Here is a 21,152-nt window from a genome sequence, read left to right on the forward strand (position 1 = left end):
GGCCTGGGTTGCTAATGGAGACTAAAGTGCCCAGTGATGAGCGGCGTGACTTGAAGCATGTCATTTCACTAAGTCTTAGGTCTCCTATCTGAGAATTAGGGCATTAATTCCTGACCTTATCTTCCAGGGTTGTGAGGACTAAAGGAAATGTTTCTGAGAACATTGTAAATGTCTACCAAAGTATTGTGGCGGTTTATCTATTACAGCATGTTAGGTTCCTAGCTCTTTGCTGATTGGGAAAGGGGAAAAGCTTAGTCTCCTGTAGATATCCAGTGGAGGGGAGGGTGTGGGGGAGGGGCTGTCAGTGGAAGGGACAGGCTACAGATGAAATCATTGGCTTGGGTCAGACAGTAATGTCTTCTAGAAGTGGCCGCTGATCAGGCACCCATCTCTTTCAGTCAGGAGGGGCTGCTTCTCTTGCAACTGCAGCCCTAGGGTCTGCCAGAAGGGACAAGGCCAGGTGTCGGGTGGTAGGTGCTTTCTTCTATTTGGGGGTCCAGCTCCTGCTGTCTTTGGAGCAGGAACCAATGCTCTAAAGCATACTTTTCTAATGGGACAGTAAAACGGGGACACCACCGAGGCCAGGCCTCCTAACGCGCATCCGATCGGGGAAGGCGCACTTCCGTTCCACAGTTGGAACGGGATGGCAGGCCGGCGTGGGGGAAGGGAGAAGTCGGTGGAGAGGAGGGAGGGACCATATCCGGGAGAGTGGCAGCTTCCGACCAGTGGTCGCGCTTCCGGAGAGGCGCTTCCGGTGGTGGCGGCAGCAGAGGCTGTGGTGGTTCCGGGTGTCTTTGTCCCCCCGGTGTCGCGGCCCTGGCCCGCAGGTGGGTTGGGGGGCCCCCCGCCGCCCCTCTGCCCCTTCGCCCTTCCCCCGGCCGAGGGGCTGCGAGGGCCGGGCAGCAAAGATGCACGGGGCGCGGAAGGGGCCGAGCCCCCCTTTGGAGTGCAAGTCCCGTCTCCCTGGCAACGGCCTCGGCCCTGGGGGCGGGCGGGAGGAGGAGAAACCGCGCGCCTTCGTCCTCCCACGGTGGCTCCGCCGCGGCCCGGCCCGGGAGGCCCGGTGCCGGCGGCTGCTGAGGCGGGAGCGAAGGCCCAGGGAGTACCGGAGCAGGAGGGCGGGCGGGCGCGCTGCCGGATTCGCGTTCGCCCGGGCCACGGGCTACCTTCCCACCAGCCAGTCCGGAGAACAACGGGCCGGGCTTCCGGGGAGAGGGCCCACACCTTCTCCTCTCCGGCACTAGCCTCCTCCATTTTTCGCGGCCTTGCGTGGAGCATTTTGGCGAATGTATTTGAATGAATGAATGTCACTGGGGCCCTTTCCGATCCCTCACTCGCCCCAAGCATCTGCGGGTGGCGTGGCATCGTGCGAGGAGCGCTAAGTTGTTGGCGACCTGGGTGCGAGTCTCAGTTTTGTCACTAATTGGTGATGTGACCCTGGGCAAGTCTCAGTCTCTGTGAGCTTCAGTTTCCTTTTCTTTAAAATAGCTTGACAGTATCACCCACCACTAATTTATTGTGAGGGCAAACTGGAACAATGTAAGTTTTGCATTTCCTGCTCTTTATGTTCCCTCCATCTTCTCCATTCATTCCTCCTCCTCACCTTCATTCAGATCCTCTGTTACTTTTTGGGGGTCCATGGAAAATTCTCTGAGCTGTTAACTTTTTTCTTTTCCAATTAAAGGTTTTTTTCTAAGACTCTGAAAGAGGACAGCATTCCCAATGTCCCAGTTTAAGCGCCAGCGGATCAACCCGCTTCCAGGGGGACGCAACTTCTCAGGTGATCACCTTTATCCCTGTTTGGCTGCATACTGGCTATTACGTGCTTTGGAGTTTGTCTTTTAAAACGTGGCTCTCGGGGTTTCCCTAAGTGGAGTGCAGTTTGCTGCCAGCGTTTCATAGGAAAATAGATGAGCACCGTGGTGGCAAGTGAGACCCTGTGGAGGAGTTGCTTGGAGTCACTTTGCCCTTTGGGTTCACCATACCTTCTGTCTGACTCTAGTGCTGGAAATGGTAGATGCAGCTCCTGGAGATTGCTTCTCTGTCCACATAGGCGCAGCTTCAACATCTCTTTTGGGTCCTCCTCCTGGTTTGCTCACTCCTCCTGTGGCCACAGACCTGTCCCAAATGCCAGGCACCTTCAGGTAGGTTGGACATTTTTTCTAGTGAGTTTTGACACCTGAGACTACCACAGCATGCTTGGGTGCCTGGTGCTTTCATTCTTGCATCCCGTGTTCATCCTCCCTGGTGCTCCTAGCCTGGGCCAGGATGCACGTGTCTAGACCCCCTTCTGACTGGGGAGTCCTAAGTTCTGGCTTTAGGGAAATCTTTTAGGTGATTCTTGGAATTAAAGAGCTGGAAATCCTAGAAGAAGCTTCTGACCTAAGAATCAGTCTGATCTCTTCCTCCTCCTCGCAGATTATGACTGTTATACATGTGTGTCTCCTTCATGTGGCTCTTGATACCATATTTTGTTGAAGCTGGATGGGGTTTGGCTGGAGATGAGATGCTAACGATGGAGTGTGGACAGATGCTCTCTGTTACTTTCAAACTGCGTTATTCTCTTACAGGGTGGGGAGAAGCAAAGGGTCTTCACTGGAATTGTTACCAGCTTGCATGACTACTTTGGGGTAGTAGATGAAGAGGTCTTTTTTCAGCTAAGGTAGGCTTGAGGTTAGTCCCCTCAATGCTTGTTGAATTCAATTCTGTCACCGTGCTGGTGGGGCCCCTCTGAAGCCATTGCTTTGCTGTTTTTATGCAAGGTGTGCGAAATCTTGATGGGCAGGGCCTCCTAGGGGCAGTCAAGGTGGCTTGGCCAGGGTCTCTGTCCTGACTGGGTCTCCTGGCTTGTGTGCTGGCAGTGTGGTGAAGGGCCGGCTGCCCCAGCTGGGTGAGAAGGTGCTGGTGAAGGCTGCATACAACCCAGGCCAGGCAGTGCCCTGGAATGCTGTCAAGGTGCAAACGCTCTCCAACCAGGTATGCATCTTTCCGGCATGTGCATTGGAAAGGGGTGGGAGAGAAGCCCCAGTGCCCTGAAAGCAGGGCGAGAACCTTACTTTTGTCAAGGGGTGCGGCTGCGTGGTGGTGAGCAGATCAACCATGGGATGCCCTGAATTTCCTGGTTACTGTCCTGCAGCCCCTGCTGAAGTCCCCAGCACCTCCCCTTCTCCATGTGGCAGCCCTGGGCCAGAAGCAAGGGATTCTGGGAGCTCAGCCCCAGCTGATCTTCCAGCCTCACCGGATTCCCCCGCTCTTTCCTCAGAAGCGTGCGTACCAGTGGCATGGATGTTGGGATATGGCTTTGTGGGGGTACTCTGGTTGAATGGGGCTGTAACTCTCCGGTTGTTGCTCTCAGAATAGAAGTGGGTACTGCTGTCACTGGAGGAAAGGGACAGGGAAGTTGGGCAGATATGTAGGGTTTTTGAGTCACCAGCCATTTCTTCTCTGTAGCTCTGAGTCTCTTCCAAACATCCCACACACTTCATCTGAGCCACCTGAACAGATTTCCTGCTCGGGGCCCTCACGGACGATTGGATCAAGGCCGAAGGTAAGAGAATGATCAAACAGGGAAGATATTTTATTTATTTGTCTATAGGAGCAGTGTCTCTTTGCCACCTGTTACACTAACGTTCTCTTTCTGCAACTAGATCCTGGGCCCTTTCCTCTGAAATAGGCTGATGCATTGAGATGTATATGCAAATATTAGAACTTTATAAACCTGTTCAGCAAGCAGGGATTTGATGTAGTTCATCTTGCAAAATACCATATTGAATTTTATAATTTTCCCTTTTATCTCTAGTTCTTAAGATGGAGATGCCAAAAATCAACACTCTCCAGAAATAGTAATTGTCCAAAAAAATGTAACTTTGTAGTGTATGTATTAATTTCTAGTATAAGATGTTTTTTATACACACTATACATACCAGTGTAGCATGAGAATCCATAGGTTGCAGTCTGCCCAGAAGTCCAGGCCTGTGCCTAGAACATGGTAGCTTCATGGCCTATATGTAGCCAACATGGTGGATTTGGGACTTTGGGGGTGTTCTAGGCCGTCCTATGTCACCTGTGAGCTCTGGGGACTGCTGGGAGCAGGCTGCCTATTCTCTCCAGCTCACGTGTTCCTTCTCTCACCTTACTCTGTCCCGAAAAGGTTTTGCTTATATCCCTAGGAGTTAAGCTCTGGATTAGTTTGCTTAAGACTTGTTTTAGTTCTTCTGTTGGTCCTCGTTTTAATTTCTTATTAGGGAAAATTGCAAATATAAGCAAAGCAAACAGAAAAGGATGATGAACTCTCATATACTCACCTCCCCCCCAGCTTCAATAAGTATCAACATTTTCCATTCTTTTTCATATCTACCTCCATCTACTCCCCGCCGTGTACTTGCTGGTTTTTTGTTTTTGTTTTCTTTTTTAAGATTAAAAATTTTATTGCAAATATTGTATAGATTGAAATGCACAAATCTCAACTGGACAATTTTGACGTGGGAAATTCCACATAACCCTCACCCCAATTAAGATCTAAAACATTTTCCATCACTCCAGAAAATCCTCTCACGTTCAAGTTCTTTTTTGAAGTAAGAACTGTGCTGATAAGGAAAAAACCCCCTTTCTCCAGGTGCCAGTAGATTATTACATAATAAGGGCTGAGAATGCAATCCAGTGTGAACTCTTGAAAGGGTATGGAGGAATGCCGGCAAAAAGTTTCGACAAGGGACGCAGCTAGTGTGCTGAAGCTAGTGTTTGGTCATTATGAATGAACTAGGAGGATGGTCCTGCAGTCTAGGATTGTTTCCCGCCCTGCCTCCACTGCCTGAAACACCGTGTCTGTCCTCTTCTCAAGTCACTGGTATATATTTTGCAAACACCTACACTCCTTGTCCTGTACATCTTCCTGGTCTTCATCTTCCAAGGGCTTTCCACCTCTCACATCTTGTGAGTTTATTAAGGGCCTCATCACCCAATCACAGCAAGTGCCCTAAGGGATAGTGTAGCCTGGATGGAAATCAATGGTTGCTATTGACTTTCTGCTTTAGGTTCCTATTCAGTCTTTCTGTACAGTCATATGCATTTGATTGTCCTGAGCATACCAAGCCCAGTGCAAGGCCTGTGTTACATGACTTTCGCCATCATGCTTCAGTGTCATGGCTTCTAGAGAAAGACATTACCGCTGGCAGGGAGGTACCACCGGCAGTCAGGACAGAGAATCTGCTAAGTAGGAAAGGGGGCAGTAGGAGTTAGGTCACTTTGGGAGAACAGCAATTTACAAAGGAGTCAAGCTATTCGAGCGTTTTGGCTGGAAGCCAAGTTTTATTTTAAATTTCAGGTTTTGGGACGGAGATAACAATGTCCCCGTTGGACTGTCAATACTGAACTACTGAGGTCTTTGGACAGGCGTATCCAGTGGGATGCCATCTCAGTATCCTGTGAGGCTCCTGAGCTGTCTCCCACTGGTACTGCTTTCTAATGTGTTCCTGACGATTCACAATAAGGAGAGAAAACTGGCCATTGAATTCCAGGATTCAGTGGGACATCCACTGTCACTAGCGGTGGACAGCATTTACTGAAGAGTTTGCTCCAGTCGTGGGCGAGCTGAAGAGAGCTGTCCGAATGACTGTTAGAAGCCTGGAAGTGCCGACACCCCGGAAAGGCGAGAGTGGAAGGCAGCTTTTGGATGGAGATGCTCATAAACCAGGAAATGGGCCAGGCAGATAGAGAAAAGATGAAAAACTCTCTGTTAAATGTAATGAGCTTAGATGCCCAGGGCTGGAATGACAAGGGAAGCGAGGCAGGTGGGTCTGAAGGGAAGAGCAGAATAGACTGTGGTCAGTGCCGTACCTGGGCGGGAAGAACTCACAAGTGGTTTTATTTCTCTTGTGAGACATAGGGGTTTTCCTTTAACGGTCTGGCATTTTATAATGGTCTAAAGGTTTTTCTTTTCTGTTTTTACTTCTTGAACTCATAACATGGTGATACTCTCATAAGTAAATTATTATAGAACATATAAAGTAGTATATGCTATTATGTAATGTTAAAATACTGTGAAAATGTGTCACTCCTTTCCCTTTAAAGGTAACCATTCTTAAAGACCTTTAAAAAATAATTTTGAAAAGAGAAATTAACTTCTACTTTTTTTTTTGGTCTGTGTATTTTTGTGGTCTTTTAATATATATACTTTTTATAATTTCATTTAATTTTAATTTTTTTAAATTTTAACTTTAGAGTCCAGATTATTTTTATGCATTGTGATTAAAGTGGTTAAACATTTTTTTCCATATTGCAGTGTAATCCTTGTGATTGTTTTAATGGCTGTGTAATTATTGTATTTGTTTACTATAAAAGTTTAGGTATTACTGGATATGAATGTGGGTTTTTACTCTCGGCTTGAATTTTTCAACTATTTATAATCTGTTTTTCTTTTGAATTAACTTTCTTGGGATAATATTTTCAAGAGTGGAATTATTGGATCAAAGGGTTCGAGTGTTTTTATGACTTTAATGTGTATTGCCAAGGGTTTGTTACGAGAGCTGTCTCTTAATAAAACTTCTTTTATAGAATCCTTTGCATGGTACCATATATGTGTTTCATGTTAAAATTATCAGCTGAAATCTTTTCTCATTTCCAAAAAATTACATGTTAGCTATAAATTTTAAAGTTCAGAAAAACACAAAAAAGAAAATTATTCATAAGCCTTACTAGTCAGAGGCATCTATCATTAATTTTTTTTTTAAGATTTTTTTTTTTTTTAAGTGTTATCTGCACCCAATGTGGGGCTTGAACTCACAACCCCGAGATCGAGTCACATGCTCCATCGACTGAGCCAGCCAGGCGCCCCACTTTATTTCTTTTTAGTCTTTTGAAACTTTTTTTAACACTGTTGAGGCATTACTGTATCCGTACTACCCTGTATGTCTTTTTGCTCACAGTGGGTGGTTTTCTGTTACAAGGATTTAAATCTCCATTTTAATAACTTTATAACAATGTGTTATGTGGCTGCTAGCAGTGGTTTCTTCATCCATTTCTCTGATGTTGGAGATTCAGATTGTTTGCAGTTCTTTTAGGCCACTTTGTATTAAATTTAAATGTAACAGTGTGGTTTCTTCCTTCTGGTGATGGACCAACCTCCAGCGACGACTATGACTCCAAGAAACGCAAACAGCGGGCTGGTGGAGAGCCTTGGGGTGCTAAGAAACCAAGGCATGATCTGCCTCCTTACCGGGTCCATCTCACTCCCTATACTGTGGACAGGTGAGTGGTGCGGCGGGAGTGGGGGTGGGGGATGGGTGTGTGTGAGGTTTGCTGCTGGTAACAGTTTCTTGTGGAAATGAGGTACAGTATGTGCAAGAGTAGGAGTGTGTGTGCAGGGTCACCTGCCTAGGACCTTTTTGTTTGTTTCTTAATGGGACAGTTTTTAAATTTCTAAATCTCAGAATTTGTCTAGCATAGTGCCAGTGACATGGGTTCTCTGATAGAACTTCTGTGATTTGATCAGCAGAAATAATGATGCCAGGCTGTTACTAAGGCGTACATTAAAATCCGGGTACCTAAAACCATTTCTAATTCAGGTAGAAAGTATAGATCATAGGCATCTTGGGACTTGTTTTCCAGGGGACCCCAGAATGATTTCTCGAGCTCTCTAGTGTGTGCAAGGACTCTGGCCCACAGGCTTACCTAGCGCACTTAGGAACTGATTGACTAAGAGCCTGACAAGGGATTCTGGATGCCATCCAGCAGTGTGGAGGCGGGGCTCTCGCCACTGCCCTGGCAGCAAAGTTCACCTAAGCCCAAGCTGAGGTGAGGGGCAGCCTCTCGGCACCTCTTCCTCGAGGTGGAAAGGAAAGAGGGCTGTCACCGTCCTTGCTGGCATCACAGGTTCCTCTCTGCGGGGCTGGGCAGGGCCTCTCCTGTGTTCCACGCTGACCCGCCTGCCTCCCGAGGTTCGTCTCCTTGCAGGACAGCATGGTCCCACAGCATGGAGAGGGGTGCATGTAGGGCCTCCTCCCGTCAGCCAGAACGTGACTGCTGCTGGTCAGCTACACACACAGCTGTTGTGTGGAACATCTGCGGAAGCCTCTTGTACACACTATTTGGTATTTTGCTTTTTCGCTCAGTGTGTCTTAGAATTTATTCCATGCTGACGCTGGTTAGAGGGACCTCATCCTTTTTGGCGCCTGTGCAATCTTCCACTGCATGGATAGACTGTTGATGTCACCGGTTCTCTCTTCCCACGTTTCAATCATCCTGAATTTTGCTCTCATAAACGTCCTTCTGCAGACGTCTGTGTGGACAGGTGCTAGTAGTGTACTGAGGTCAGTTCCTAGAGATGGAGTAGGTGGCTCCAAGGGTCTGATTTTAAACTTGGACACCCACTGCCAATTCTCTCAAAGAGGCTGCGTCGGTGTCCATTCCTGCCCCCGGGGCCTGAAGTGCTCGTTTCCCCACTGGCAGCGTTTTGTTACCCAACTTTTCGATTCTTGTCAGTCCCTAGGTGAAAAGTGATAGTCCAGTTTGCATTTATTTTAATTAAAAGTGAGACTGAGCATACGTTCGCAGGCTTTTAAGTCTCCTTTCTTTTTCTGGTACCTGTTGATGTCCATTTTCCCAGTTTTCTCTGACTTGGGAACCTTCTTGTGAACATGTTAGTCATTTGTGGGCTCCTCTTCGATCAAAATAGTGAGCCTTAGGCTGTCATATATTGCAAATGCTTTTCTGTTTTTTTCTTTTCCAGTTCGACTTGACTTTGCCATTAGGGGCTGAAACATTTTAGTGGTCAAATCTCATCCATCTTTTTCTTTTCAGAGATGTCTTCCTTCCCAGATTAGAAAATAATTTGCCCTTTTCCCCCCAAGTCTTTCATAGTTCCATTTTTAAAAATAATTTAGTCTTTGCTCAGTCTGGATACCCTTGCTTTCCTCCTCCAGCCCCAACTGTGACTTCTTAGAGCTCCAGCGCCGCTACCGCAGCCTCCTGGTTCCCTCAGATCTCCTGGCTGTGTGTCTGAGCTGGCTGTCAGCCTTCCCTCTGAGCCAGCCCTTTTCCCTCCATCCTCCAAGCCGCATCCAGGTATCTTCTGAGAAGGAGCCAGCTCCAGATGCTGGTGCTGAGCCCATCCCTGCAGACAGTGACCCCACTTATAGTTCCAAGGTGAGTAACTGGCCTCCTACCATCTTGTCCCATGGTGGGAGGAGAAAGCTCTCGAGCATGTCCCTCACACCGCCCGTGCACAGGTACTGCTGCTCTCATCCCCGGGACTGGAGGAGTTCTATCGTTGTTGCATGCTCTTTGTGGATGACCTGGCTGAGCCGAGGGAGACACCAGAACACCCTCTAAAGCAGATTAAGGTGAGAGCTAGAGTCCATGAAGCTGGAGGCAGTCGTGGGTGGTGGACGGCCAGGCCCTGTCAGATTTGCAGCTGCTCGGCTCCTATTCATGAGCTCATAGAAGCAGGGAGCCCCGAGCTGGAATATTGCTATTTCATCAGAAGGACAGCATGGCTCAGGATGTTCTTGTCAGAAAAAGTTACATGGCTGGTGCATGGGTAGAGAGATCCAGCCTCCCCTGCTTCCCCCTCCACTCCTCACCACATCCTGCTGCTTTCATTCCCCAGGGGTGGTAGCTGCCTCATGGGGAGAGATCCGCTTTTTGTTTTGTTTTGTTTTTTAAAGATTTTATTTGAGAGAATGAGAGAGTGAGCGAGCACGAGAGGGGAGAGGGTTAGAGGGAGAAGCAGACTCCCCGCTGAGTAGGGAGCCCAATGTGGGACTCGATCCTGGGACTCCAGGATCATGACCTGAGCTGAAGGCAGTTGCTTAACCAGTTGAGCCACCCAGGCACCCCATGGGTTTTTGTTTTTTAATCTTGCATCCACTTTTGCAGTTTTTGCTGAGCCGGAAAGAAGAAGAAGCAGTGCTGGTCGGGGGTGAATGGTCTCCCTCTCTGGATGGCCTCGACCCCAAGGGCGACCCGCAGGTGCTAGTCCGCACGGCCATCCGCTGTGCGCAAGCCCAGACTGGCATTGACTTGAGCGCCTGCACGAAGTGGTGAGTGGCTGCCCCAGGCTTGTCTGTGTGTGGTCTGTTGTATAGGCGAGACTTTAGGAGGCCGAGTTCCTGTGCCTTTCTGACCTGTGAGTGCTCTTCTCTTCCCCGGTCCTACCTCATCCCTCTCTCCCACACTTGCAGATGGTCATCCCAATCATGAGCACGAGTAGGGATGTGTATGGGTGTCGAGGGCCAGCCGACCTTCTAAGGCTCATCCCATGTGATCCCTCAGCCATGTTTAGTGGTCCTTCATGCTGGGAGCACCCTGGATAGGCGCTGTCTGCTTACTCACGGCAGCCCATCGATGAACCATTTTCTGAGGACTTGGTCTCTCATTTTCGTATTTTCAAAGCTGTGTGTGCAGTACGTGCTCAGTAAATGTTGATGGAAACTGAAGCAACTGCTTGCGAAGGTTGTGGGTCAGTACTTCCTTTTTCCTTTCGCTGTGAGCAGGTGGCGCTTTGCGGAGTTTCAGTACCTGCAGCCGGGTCCCCCGAGGCGGCTCCAGACTGTGGTGGTGTACCTGCCTGACGTCTGGACCATCATGCCTACTTTGGAAGAGTGGGAGGCCCTATGCCAGCAGAAAGCTGCAGAGGCAGCTGCCCCACCCCAAGAGGTGTCCGGGGTAAGGCTGAGCCCTACGGACCAGTGGGTAGAGTAGGTGCCCTGACGTCCGGACCTAGGCGGTCACAGCTCTCGGCTTTTGTCATAGGACACAGAGCCTCTGGAGCAGGCAGCTGACGCATCAGAGCCAGTAGCCGACACCTCTAAACAGAATGCAGAGAATCCGGAGGCCACCGCGCAGCAGGAAGTGGACACCGATCTCCCAGAGGCGCCCCCACCTCCTCTAGAACCTGCCGTCATGGCACGCCCTGGCTGTGTCAACCTGTCCCTTCATAGTATTGTGGAGGACCGGAGGCCAAAAGAAAGGATCTCCTTTGAAGTAGGTGTAGGAGTCTGGGGAGGCTGTGCGGGAGGGCGTATGAGATGGCAGGGCTTGGAACATTCCCTTCTTCCTGATGCTCACGGACCTGTGCTGCCTCTTCCCTAAGGTGATGGTGTTGGCTGAGCTGTTTCTGGAGATGCTGCAGAGGGATTTTGGGTATAGGATTTATAAGATGCTGCTGAGCCTTCCTGAAAAGGTGGTGGCCCCGCCTGAACCTGAGAAGGAGGAGGCGGCCAAGGAAGAAGAAACAGTCAAGGAAGAGGCTGCCAAGGAGGCCAAGGATGAGGTACAGAGTGAGGGCGCAGCTGCCGAGTCAGACGCCCCCCCGGTGAGTACCTCTGCTGCCCGTGCGGGCACGGGGGCTGCACATGGGAGTGCCTAGTGTGGATGCGGCTGCCCCCGGGGGGCCCCGTGGGGCTCCTCCCACTGCCTGTGTGCACCTTGTCCCCCCACCGCATGGCCGCTTGGCTAGGAGCTGGTGTGCGGCTAGAGGTGTGCCCCACTAGAAGGGCAGTGGGGCTGGAAGTGGGGCTGACATGCCACGGTGGCACAGAAGCCTCCACTAATTATGCCGTGAGGACTGGTGTTTTGGCTACTCGATGGTTACTTGGAATGCTGCATTTTCTTTTTAAAGGTTTTATTTATTTGTCAGAGAGAGAGAGCACAAGCAGGGGGAGTGGCAGGCAGGGGGAGAAGCAGGCTTCCTACTTCCTCTTGAGCAGGGAGCCCAAATTCGGGACTCAGTCCCGGGACCCTGGGATCATGACCTGAACCGAAGGCAGACGCTTAACAACTGAGCCACCCAGGCGTCCCATAGAACGCTGCATTTTCTTAACGCTTTACAAAAGCAGATGGGTCTATCTCTTGCCTAGATCCTGTCGAGAAGATTTAATTTCTGACAGGACTGAGATTGAGTCCTACAGAGAATCCCAGGTTCCTGGGAATTGCCTTAGTTCGCTCTGAATCCCTTGTCACAGAATGCCGTAAACGACACCGTGTAGACAGAACCCTTCCGGACATGGTCGGTGGGCAAGTGTCAGCTCTTATCCTTGTTAGCAGTTCCAAGTGACTGTTCTCATCTCTTGCTTTGCTTCCAGAAGGAAGATGGGCTTTTGCCCAAACCTCCGTCTTCTGGGGGAGAGGAAGAAGAGAAACCCCGGGGTGAGGCATCCGAGGACCTCTGTGAGATGGCCCTCGACCCAGAGCTGCTCCTCCTGAGGGATGACGGTGAAGAGGAGTTTGGTATGTGCTCGCCTTGTGCAGCCGCCGCCCGGCTTTGCAGCTGGTGCTCGCTTGTCCCAGCTGTGTGTCTGGGCCCAAGGGTGAGGGTGTGGGGGCCCCCTGCTCCATACTTATCTCAGGCTTCCTGTAGCAGGAGCCAAGCTGGAGGATTCGGAGGTCCGGTCAGTTGCCTCGAACCAATCAGAGATGGAGTTCTCTTCTCTTCAGGACATGGTGAGACCTCTTTCCTGCTCCCCCTGGCCCACACACACACAGTGAAGCTAAGCAAGGCCTGGGACTCAGTGCTGGGAGAGGGAGACTTTACCGTAGGACTTCTGGCACCCTCTGACTGACAAAAGACGAAATGTGGTTCTTGGCTCGTGAAGCAGGGATCTAGGACACCTCCGTGTCTCCGCCCGGGTGCGTCTGAGTGAGGTACCCGATGCCGGTGCACACGCCGCTCCTCCATGTGCGGGACAACCCCTGGTGCGGTGCACAGAGGTCATACTGGTGGTCCTGTCTCCAGCTGGAAGGGGCGCCCGTTTGTGATCGTGTCCACTCGATTTTCGGAGGGCTACGTCCTGGGCGATTTCGCCATTTTGAGGGTGCTCTGAAAATCTTGTTCGTCCTTGTCTCTTTCGCAGCCCAAGGAGCTGGACCCCTCTGCTGTGCTCCCTTTGGACTGTCTTCTTGCTTTTGTCTTCTTTGATGCCAACTGGTGTGGCTACTTGCACCGGCGAGACTTGGAGAGGATCCTGCTCACCCTTGGGCTCCGGCTCAGTGCAGAGCAGGTACCCGCCCCTCCCATCCCCCAAGTCCCTCTGAGCTGGCCTCCCCTGACAGCCGGGCGCGTTCTGGCCTGCTGCGGGGGGCTTGGGGTGCCGTGGGGCCACGGGCTTGTGTGCTCTCGTCAGGGGCTATCTTGGCTGTGGGTGTTCTCTAGGCCAAACAGCTGGTCAGCAGGGTGGTGACCCAGAACGTCTGCCAGTACCGGAGCCTTCAGTACAGCCGGCAGGAGGGTCCAGACGGCGGGCTGCCCGAGGAGGTGCTCTTGGGTGCGTCCTGCTGCCCTGCGCCTTCCAGGGAGGAGGGGCGGGGCCGGCTGCTCTCTCCTCTGCAGAGCCGAGCCTTCACTCTTCTCGTGGCCCCTTCTAGGAAACTTGGACCTGCTGCCTCCTTCGGGGAAAAGCACGAAGCCGGGTGCCACCCCCACGGAACACAAAGGCCTGGTGTCCCACAACGGCAGCCTGATCAATGTGGGGAACCTGCTGCAGCGTGCAGAGCAGCAGGACAGCGGGCGGCTCTATCTGGAGAACAAGATTCACACACTGGAACTGAAGCTGGGTGAGTGGCCTCTGGCCATAGGGCCCAGCCCAGAGGGGATTCGCAGATGCACGTGTCTGGAGACCAGGAGGGGTCCCGCTGCTCCCACTTCGGGCCTCTTGCCCTGGGCTTGGTGCTTAACTTAGCAGCAGTCTGTCTGCCATTTCCCCCCACCAGAGGAGAGCCATAACCGGTTCTCGGCCACGGAGGTCACGAACAAGACACTGGCGGCGGAAATGCAGGAGCTGCGGGGCCGGCTGGCCGAGGCTGAGGAGACGGCCCGGATGGCTGAGCGCCAGAAGAACCAGCTGCAGCGACTGCTCCAGGAGTTCCGGAGGCGCCTGACCCCGCTGCAGCTGGAGATGCAGCGGATGGTTGAGAAGGTGAGCCTCCCCCGGGAGAGCTGGATGGCCGGGTGCCCTGTTGGGAGGCTCGGCTGGGGGGGCAGCCGGCCACGGTGTCCCGCCCGGGTGCGTTGCTGCTGCAGCCTGGTCTCTGCGCGGAGTGTTGGTGGGCCTCCCGTCTGGGCCCTTCCTCCTCGAGTCCTCTCTCGTTCCAGGCGGACAGCTGGGTAGAGAAGGAGGAGCCAGCACCTAGCAACTGAGGGGCCTGGCCCAGGAGCTGCCCTCCCGGGAGGTCGGCGACGGAGCCTGCTGATGTTAGAGCCCTTTTGGTTCCAGAAAGAAGCTGGAGCAGGACCTGGGAGCCATAGGCAGGGGTGGCTGACCCCTGTGCTCAGCCTCCGTAGAGGAGCTCAGGCCATCAGGGTGGGGTCTGTGCTATGTGGGACGGATGCGTGGGGAACCCCGGTTCCACTTAACAACTAAATCCAACACCTTCTGCACCCCTCGAATGTCATTTTGCCCTCCACCTTGGGATTTCTCCTGGGGCCCTTTAGTCTTGTGCTTTCTCCTGTCCTCTTCCAGTTTAGAATAAGACAGGGGAGGGAAAGGCTTTTCAGATATGTCGTTAAGGTCTGATGCCAATAAACTGAAGAAACAGCCATGGAATCTGGCCGGGGTTGAGCCCTCCCTCTGGATGGCACAGGTCCTGCTAGTTGCAGGAGCGGGTTCTTGGGGGAAGGGTCTCCCCTTGGCTGTCGCAGGAATGGAGTCCGTGCTAGCGAACTCTTGGTGTCGGGCTGTGTCTGCCAGAGAGCACTGTGTTCCGGCCGCCCCAGACTTGCCAGAAGAAACCAGCACCTCCCCATGTTCAGAATGTGGTATTGGCTCTGGCCCAGCCTTTTTCCCTGTTCCCCCCATAAGTCTTGCCTCTTTCCATAATCCGTGGTTTCAGTTTGACTTTGTATATAAAGTTGGTTTTTTTTTTTTTTTTTGGCTTTTTGTTTTTTAAATAAACCAAAGTCAAAAACAAGCCACGTGTCCTCCATAGCTCTTCCCTTTTTCCTCTTCTAGGTGGTCCTGTGCTGCCCCCTTTCTCCCAGCCCTCGTTCCAGATGGTGGGGCAGGGCAATGGGAAGGGCTGCCCCGCACCCCCTCCCCGCCCCCCCACCAGAGCACCCCGCCGCCTGCTGGTGGAGAGAGGCAATGCGGCTGGGGTGCGACCCGCTCGACAGGGCAGCACAAGCCTGACAAACCCCGGGCAGCTCTCAGTCACAGCACAGTAACAGCTGGCGATTTTATTGAAAACTTCACTTGAAAAAATAAAATTACAAGTATTTCAGGGAGACAAACCCACTGTTCTGGCTCTGAGATCTGTGAGTCAGGCTGTGACATTTTGTGCGGTCGGTAGCCGATTGACACAAGCCGAGTTGTGTTTCCTAAGGAATCTACAAGGCTTGGGGCTCTTCTCTGCACTTGGCCTAAGGCCTTCTCTGCACTTGGACAGAGGCGGGCTAAGCCAGTTTTTGTGGTGCTGGGAGGCTGGAGTGAGGGGTCTGTCTGGGCTGGGGGAACTGCAGCTCTTCCGTTCCCCATGGCAGTGTCTCGGGCCTCTTCAGGAAAGAGGAGTCTGAAGCGGAAAGGCAGTGAGGGCAGGTGGATGCCCCAGGATGGATCTTTGGAGGTAGATGTGATCCCGCCCAGGCAAGCAAGGCTAAGACCTCAGGTGAGCAGACAGAGCCTGTGCCTTTGAAGGCCGGAAGCTGGCTCAGGCCCTAAGCCAGGATGCCCTCTGGACGGTTCTTTTGGAAATGAGAAGGCCCCCGGGCTTTCTCTGCCCTGCTTACCGTCTGGGCTCTTGCTATGGGTGGGGCGCTGGCAGTCTGCTTGGGGGTCCTGGTGCCAGGCTCACTGCAGAGGGCTAGTGAGGTAGAGTGGGGGCCAGTGCTGTCCCTGTATGTCTCTGGGTGGGGCCTTCTGCTGGCTGACGCCTGAGCCTAAGCTTGACAAGGGCAAAGACCAGACAGGTTGAGTTGTGTCCCAGGAGTCTTCAAAAGGGTGGCAGGGACTCAGTCATCAGCCACAATGGAGAGGGCTCTGAGCTCGCTCAGTCTGGCTTCGTTTTCTCTCTCCCGCTGCTCATCAGGGTGGCCGGGCTGGTCAAGCTGCTGGGTCAGGTCTCCGAAGATCTTCTGCATTTCAGAGTAGTACCCAACCTGTGGAGGACGAGGTTGGCAGGTGCTGGGCTTCTGGGGTACCAGGACCCACGGCCTTGCACCCCACTAGGCACAGTAGGACAGGAGGGGCCAGAGAACATTCCAGAGGCCCGCATGCTGCTGTTTCCTCAAGCAGAGCACCCAGGCTGAGTGAAGGGGGCTAGTTTCCACTTCTCCCTCCGTCACTGCCCCTGCCCTCAGCCTGTCTCCTGAAACTGCTCGGCCAGCAGGGAGACTGAAGCGGTCGCCCCCAGCCCCTCTGGGACACCCACTGCTGCGGCCAGGATGTACTTAGTAGTAAGTCAAAGGAGGTGGGAAGCAGCAGGTCCTTGGTGAGGTGAAGGAGGGGGTTCTGCCTCCAAGCCCTCTAGGCAGCTGAGGGGCGGGTGCCGTGCAGGGAGGTGGAGGAGGCCCAAGGCCGGGGTGGGGGCATTAGCCCCTAGGACACCTAGGCAGGTCCTGGGAAAGCCAGGGAGGCAGGCACTGACTAGAGGCTGCTTTAGCGGAGCTAGCTAGAAGCCGGACACCTTCATCCAGAGGAGGAAGGGGACACTCCCTAGCCGTCTGTTACTTCCTGAGCTGTCCCGTTGTCGATGGGTGGCACCACGTACTCAGCGTTGCCTCGGCTGTGTGGCTCGGAAGGCAGGGCTCAGAGCCCAGCGCGTTGGCCTGTGCCTGCATGTGCGGCATCGGGGCTGACAGGAGAGCCGCATGGGAGAGGGGTGCGGGTGAGCTGAGGCATGGGGGCGACCCACCAGCAGGTCACAGCCGGCTGCCAGCTGCTCAGACCCAGCGCCTTTTCCAGGGGCCACTTCTGCCTCAGTCTCTGCCTCATGATCAAAGGCAAACACCTACTTTAATGAAAGTGATTCATGCTCTTCAAAACACTACTTGGACATCCCTAAGTCATGTCACCTCCAGCTCCAAGCTGTCTCTGAGGAGAGCCCAGAGTGCTAGTACCGTAAGGCAAGGCCGAGCAACAAGTTCGGGGACAGGGTCGTGGCTCAGGTGCTTCTGAGGGAGTGTCTCCCACACTCCCACAGTTGGATGTCCACTGTGTGGAGGGGGGGAGCTAAATGAAGGTGTGCCCATGGGCCGGTCACCTGAGTGGCCAGGGGCCTGAACTCATGCTGGGGGAAGGTGGGGGCTGGCCTGCCCTGCCCCCCACTCCCTGCCCCAGAGCCGCACTGCGCAGGCTGAGTCACTGGGAATGCTCACTTCTCTAGTGACTAATGGCAGCAACAGCCTCGGGAGGGGGAGGCTGGTGCCGAGAAGGCAGTAAACAGCCCCCAGCCACCCCGCTGCCTGGTTACAGGGCTGCCCTTGCCCCTGTGGGCACCCTGGAGCCTCCTACTGTGAATAGAATGGAGGGGGCAGGCAGCACATGGCGGGGTGGGGGTGGGGAGCAGGGGCGGTAATGGCGCAGGACGGGGAAGGCAGGGGTCTCCTTAAACACATTCCTCCACGGGGCGGGGCTGAACTGCTGGAAGGAAGCCCTTACCTCTAGGGGCAATGCTCTGGGGGCGGGTGCAAAACCCCTCACTTGTGTAAGTTCATGTTCTGCCTCATTTCTCCCTAGTGACCCAGAACATTGTCACTAACAAGGCCCAGCTCCACCATCAACCCTGCTCAGGGTTTCTGAGCCCAGGTGGGCAGCCCCATGTGTTTGGGTAGCGTCGGAAGACGGTAAGCTGGGGAAGCGGAATCCGTCTTTGGGCACCAGTGCCTGTTGACTGCAAGGAACGAATGTGTCCACTGGAGGGCGCCAGACGCCCAGGCCAAGAGCCGAAGTGGCCTGGAAGTGGCTGAGCCTTGAGCTTTGCTAGTGAAGGGGAACTGAGGGAAAAGCGGCCGCATGCTGAGCACCTGCCGCGGATTGGGGGGTCCCACCTGGCGCAGACCTCTTGGCTTTGGCACCTTGACATTTTCTCTTACAAATGGGGAGAAAAATCCATGCTAATGGCTTGATTGGCAGGTGAGGAGGACAGGAGCTCTGTGCTACATTCTGTGTCCTTATACACGAGTGGGAGACAAGGTCTTAGCCTGCGTCCAGTCCTCTAGCAGCCCGACCAGGGTGCTATTCCCACGCCATCACACACATCTAGCCTGGGGCCAGCTTGCCGTTCTGGAAGGTGCACCATGGCCAGGTGCCCAGGCAGGAGCCTGGAGCACGGCCCTCCCCAGGGTTCAGACACCTCTCCAGGGCCAGCTAGACGTCAGGCCACCCTGCAGTACCTGCCTAAAGAAGGGGAGTAACGAGTGGGGAAGTGCGGACACGGGGTGCTGAGCAAGGTGCCTTCCCCCTGTAGGCCTCTGTGCGTGGCTGAGCACGCCATGCCGAGAACCTGCCTGCCAAAGTGGGGGCACTGACAGTGCGCCCTGCTTTCTCCGGGGGACAGGAGGGAGAGGACGCAGGGGAAAAGCTGTTCAACAAAAAGGAAACTCATCCAGGGCTGGGACGAACCAGAGAGCAACGGAGGAGCCAAGACAGGAAGTGGAGCAAACACTGGCAGTCGGGGTCCCCGGAGGCCGTGCCTGGGGCAGGGTGGCAGCGCCACCGTCTTGGCAGAGAGGAGAGAGGCCGAGCACCCTTCCAGCTGCAGGTGGCGGCCCGGGAGGCGCTACAAAGCCCGGCACTGGCTCCCTGCGGAGCAAGAGTTCCATAGCGTCCTCACCTGGGCTCGGATCAGGGCCTCAAAGCTGGGCTGGAAGTAGTCGAGCCGGCTGTGGTAGAATCTCGGCATCTCATCCAGGAGCTGCTTGTTCTTGGCCTCAAAGTCGTCCCGCACAGGCCGCAGCTCTTCTCGGGCCTGGAAAGCAAGACGTCGAGGTCAGGGCTCCTGGTGGCTGACCTGGCGTCCATGCTGGGGGCATGATGTGTGTGCTGGGGGTGGGTGGGTGGGGGACATTGGAACATCTGTGCCTTGCTCCCACAGCCCCGGAGTCGGTCCCCAGGCAAAGGAGGCCTGGCTGCGGGGTCCCGCAGGGCCCGCTGTCCATATCCACTGCTCCCTTATCTTGGTACCTGGTGGAGTTTGGCCAGCACGGGCCCCGTCTTCTCCTTCTCCTCATACTTCTCCACCTTGGCCTGCAGCCTCCGGTAGTCCTGCAAGGCCTGCTCCCGCCGCTTCACGGCCATGTTGAGGCTTGGGAAGACACTGCCGAACCTGTTGGACACGGGCCATTCTGTGAGCTGTGGCCTAGCAGCTTGGGGTGCTGTCATGCGCACAGCCCGTGTGCCCACTAAGTGCACTTGGGGGTTGGTGCGAGCACACCAGCTGAGGCCCCAGCGCTGGATGAGCTCCCGCCACTGAGGGTGCTCTCTGGGGTCAAGCCGAGGGAAAGAAGGCAGGGCCGAGGTGAGCCATGGGGGTGGGAATGCGGGGAGCCACGGTCTCGGCCACTGCTCCTTCCCCGCCTGCCTCACATGGCCCTGGCCATGGCAGAGACCCAGAACGGAACACGGCAGAGCTGAAGACTCCTGGCACTCCTTGGCCCAACATCTTCCTTTCATACAACAATCAAAACTGAGGCCAGAGAGAAACAACATGACACGTCCAAGGTTGCCATGAGGTAGTGACCATGCAGCAGAGAGCTCAGGGGTCCCAGTTCTCCGGTACCTCCCCACCACCTCATCCTGACACTAGCAGGTGACACCTGCAGTCAAAACCTAGTCTGGGGGGTACCTAGGAGGCTCAGTCGTTAAGTGTCTGTCTTCAGCTCAGGTCATGATCCCAGGGTCCTGGGATGGAGCCCCACACCAGGCTCCCTGCTTGATAGGAAGTCTGCTTCTCCCTCTCCTGCTCCCCCTGCTTGTGCTTCCTTTCACTGTGTCTCTATCAAATAAGTGGAGTCTTAAAAACAAAAACAAAAACAAAAAACCTAGTCTGAGCCTATTTCTATCAGCGGACCGTGGCACAAGTAGGAATCCTCTGGTTCTCCCACTGAAATGGTGACACCATCCAACCAGATGTTTGGGGAAAACTGCCTGCCTCTCCCACCCCACCCACCATTCCAAAGGACCACAGGGAAAGGCTGAGGAGCATGCCATTCACACAGAGTGGCAGAGTGGCAGTGGACACTTTGGTCCCTGTGGGCATCATCTCTGCGACAGGTGTCATCTTTAATCAGGAAGGGCAAGGAGATCGTGAGATAGACAGAGGGCAGGACCACATCCCAGGCAGGGATGCTGCCCTTCCCTTGATGAATAAGTGTTGAAGACCAAGACACCTGCAAGCAGGTGTTCTGGACAGGAGGGGACGGGTCAGCTTCCCTGAATGCAAAGCCTGCAGGGCAGGGGGAGCTGTTGCTGCTGCAGGATGTGGCAGGTGTCTGCCCTGTAAACCGGGGGTGCCTGCAGCCTGAGCAGATCTGGCCCCGCAACCGAGGTAAAGGGTGATGGAAGCCCTGGGGTTATTTAAGGCTGCTAGCCCCAGAGGGGGCAACTCAGAGGCAGGAGTACATGGCGGGGACCCCCCTTCATGGGTGCCCAGTAGCTCCTGGGCCACGATTAGATAGCCTGGATGCCACATCAGGAATGATTCTCCAGGTCTGCCTCTCAAAGGGGTATGCCCACGAATTTGGGGTTCCTTCTTTTCACTTTTTTATTTAAAATTCTAGTTAGATGAATTTGTTTTTTTGTTTTTTAAATATTTTATTTATTTGAGAGGCAGAGAGAGACAATGAAAGAAAGAGAGCATGAGAGAAGAGAAGTCAGCGGGAGAAGCAGACTTCCTGCTGAGCAGGGAGCCCGATGTGGGACTCAATCCCGGGACTCCAGGATCATGACCCGAGCTGAAGGCAGTCGCTTAACCAACTGAGCCACCCAGGCGCCCCAGATGAATTTGGTTTTTAAAAGCCTCAACAAGTCAAGGGTGTCTGTGACACAGAATAATGGACTTTTTTTTTTTTTTTTTTTTTGCCAGAGAACAGAGAATATAAATTTGACGAAAGCACTGAATTTCCCAGCCAAGGCAAGGGATGCTGGCAGGGGATTCTGGTGGAACAAAAGGCTTATCCCCAAGAAAGGGCACTAAAACGCATCCCTCTAATGAATGGGGAGTGCTGA

The 21,152-nt window shown here is 53.6% G+C and overlaps 2 protein-coding genes across 4 annotated transcripts in view; one reads left to right on the plus strand and one right to left on the minus strand.

Annotated features, from left to right (window-relative positions):
• The first annotated feature begins 670 nt into the window (after window positions 1-670).
• Window positions 671-14,901, plus strand: CCAR2 (cell cycle and apoptosis regulator 2). The gene is given in 22 exon segments (XM_047717342.1): window positions 671-828; window positions 1,687-1,780; window positions 2,054-2,122; window positions 2,125-2,144; window positions 2,571-2,662; window positions 2,862-2,976; window positions 3,137-3,266; window positions 3,451-3,547; window positions 7,126-7,245; window positions 8,919-9,141; window positions 9,225-9,338; window positions 9,874-10,037; window positions 10,491-10,662; window positions 10,750-10,980; window positions 11,090-11,311; window positions 12,081-12,225; window positions 12,359-12,438; window positions 12,849-12,995; window positions 13,148-13,259; window positions 13,360-13,548; window positions 13,705-13,910; window positions 14,087-14,901. Coding segments are annotated over 21 exon segments (2,751 nt in total). The 5' UTR covers window positions 671-828; window positions 1,687-1,722; the 3' UTR covers window positions 14,132-14,901.
• A 233-nt stretch (window positions 14,902-15,134) lies between these two features.
• The window catches only part of BIN3 (bridging integrator 3), a 42,500-nt gene continuing 36,482 nt past the window's right edge, over window positions 15,135-21,152 (minus strand). For all 3 annotated transcript variants that reach the window (XM_047717350.1, XM_047717349.1, XM_047717348.1), the window contains 3 exons: window positions 19,110-19,251; window positions 18,760-18,894; window positions 15,135-16,084 (listed from right to left, as the gene is read on the minus strand). In XM_047717350.1, the coding sequence (XP_047573306.1) occupies window positions 15,938-16,084; window positions 18,760-18,894; window positions 19,110-19,251 (424 nt within the window). In that variant the 3' untranslated portion in view covers window positions 15,135-15,937. The remainder of the gene's footprint in view (window positions 16,085-18,759; window positions 18,895-19,109; window positions 19,252-21,152) is intronic.

Source organism: Lutra lutra, chromosome 2 (assembly GCF_902655055.1).
Source record: "Lutra lutra chromosome 2, mLutLut1.2, whole genome shotgun sequence".
In the NCBI taxonomy this organism is placed as follows: domain Eukaryota; kingdom Metazoa; phylum Chordata; class Mammalia; order Carnivora; family Mustelidae; genus Lutra; species Lutra lutra.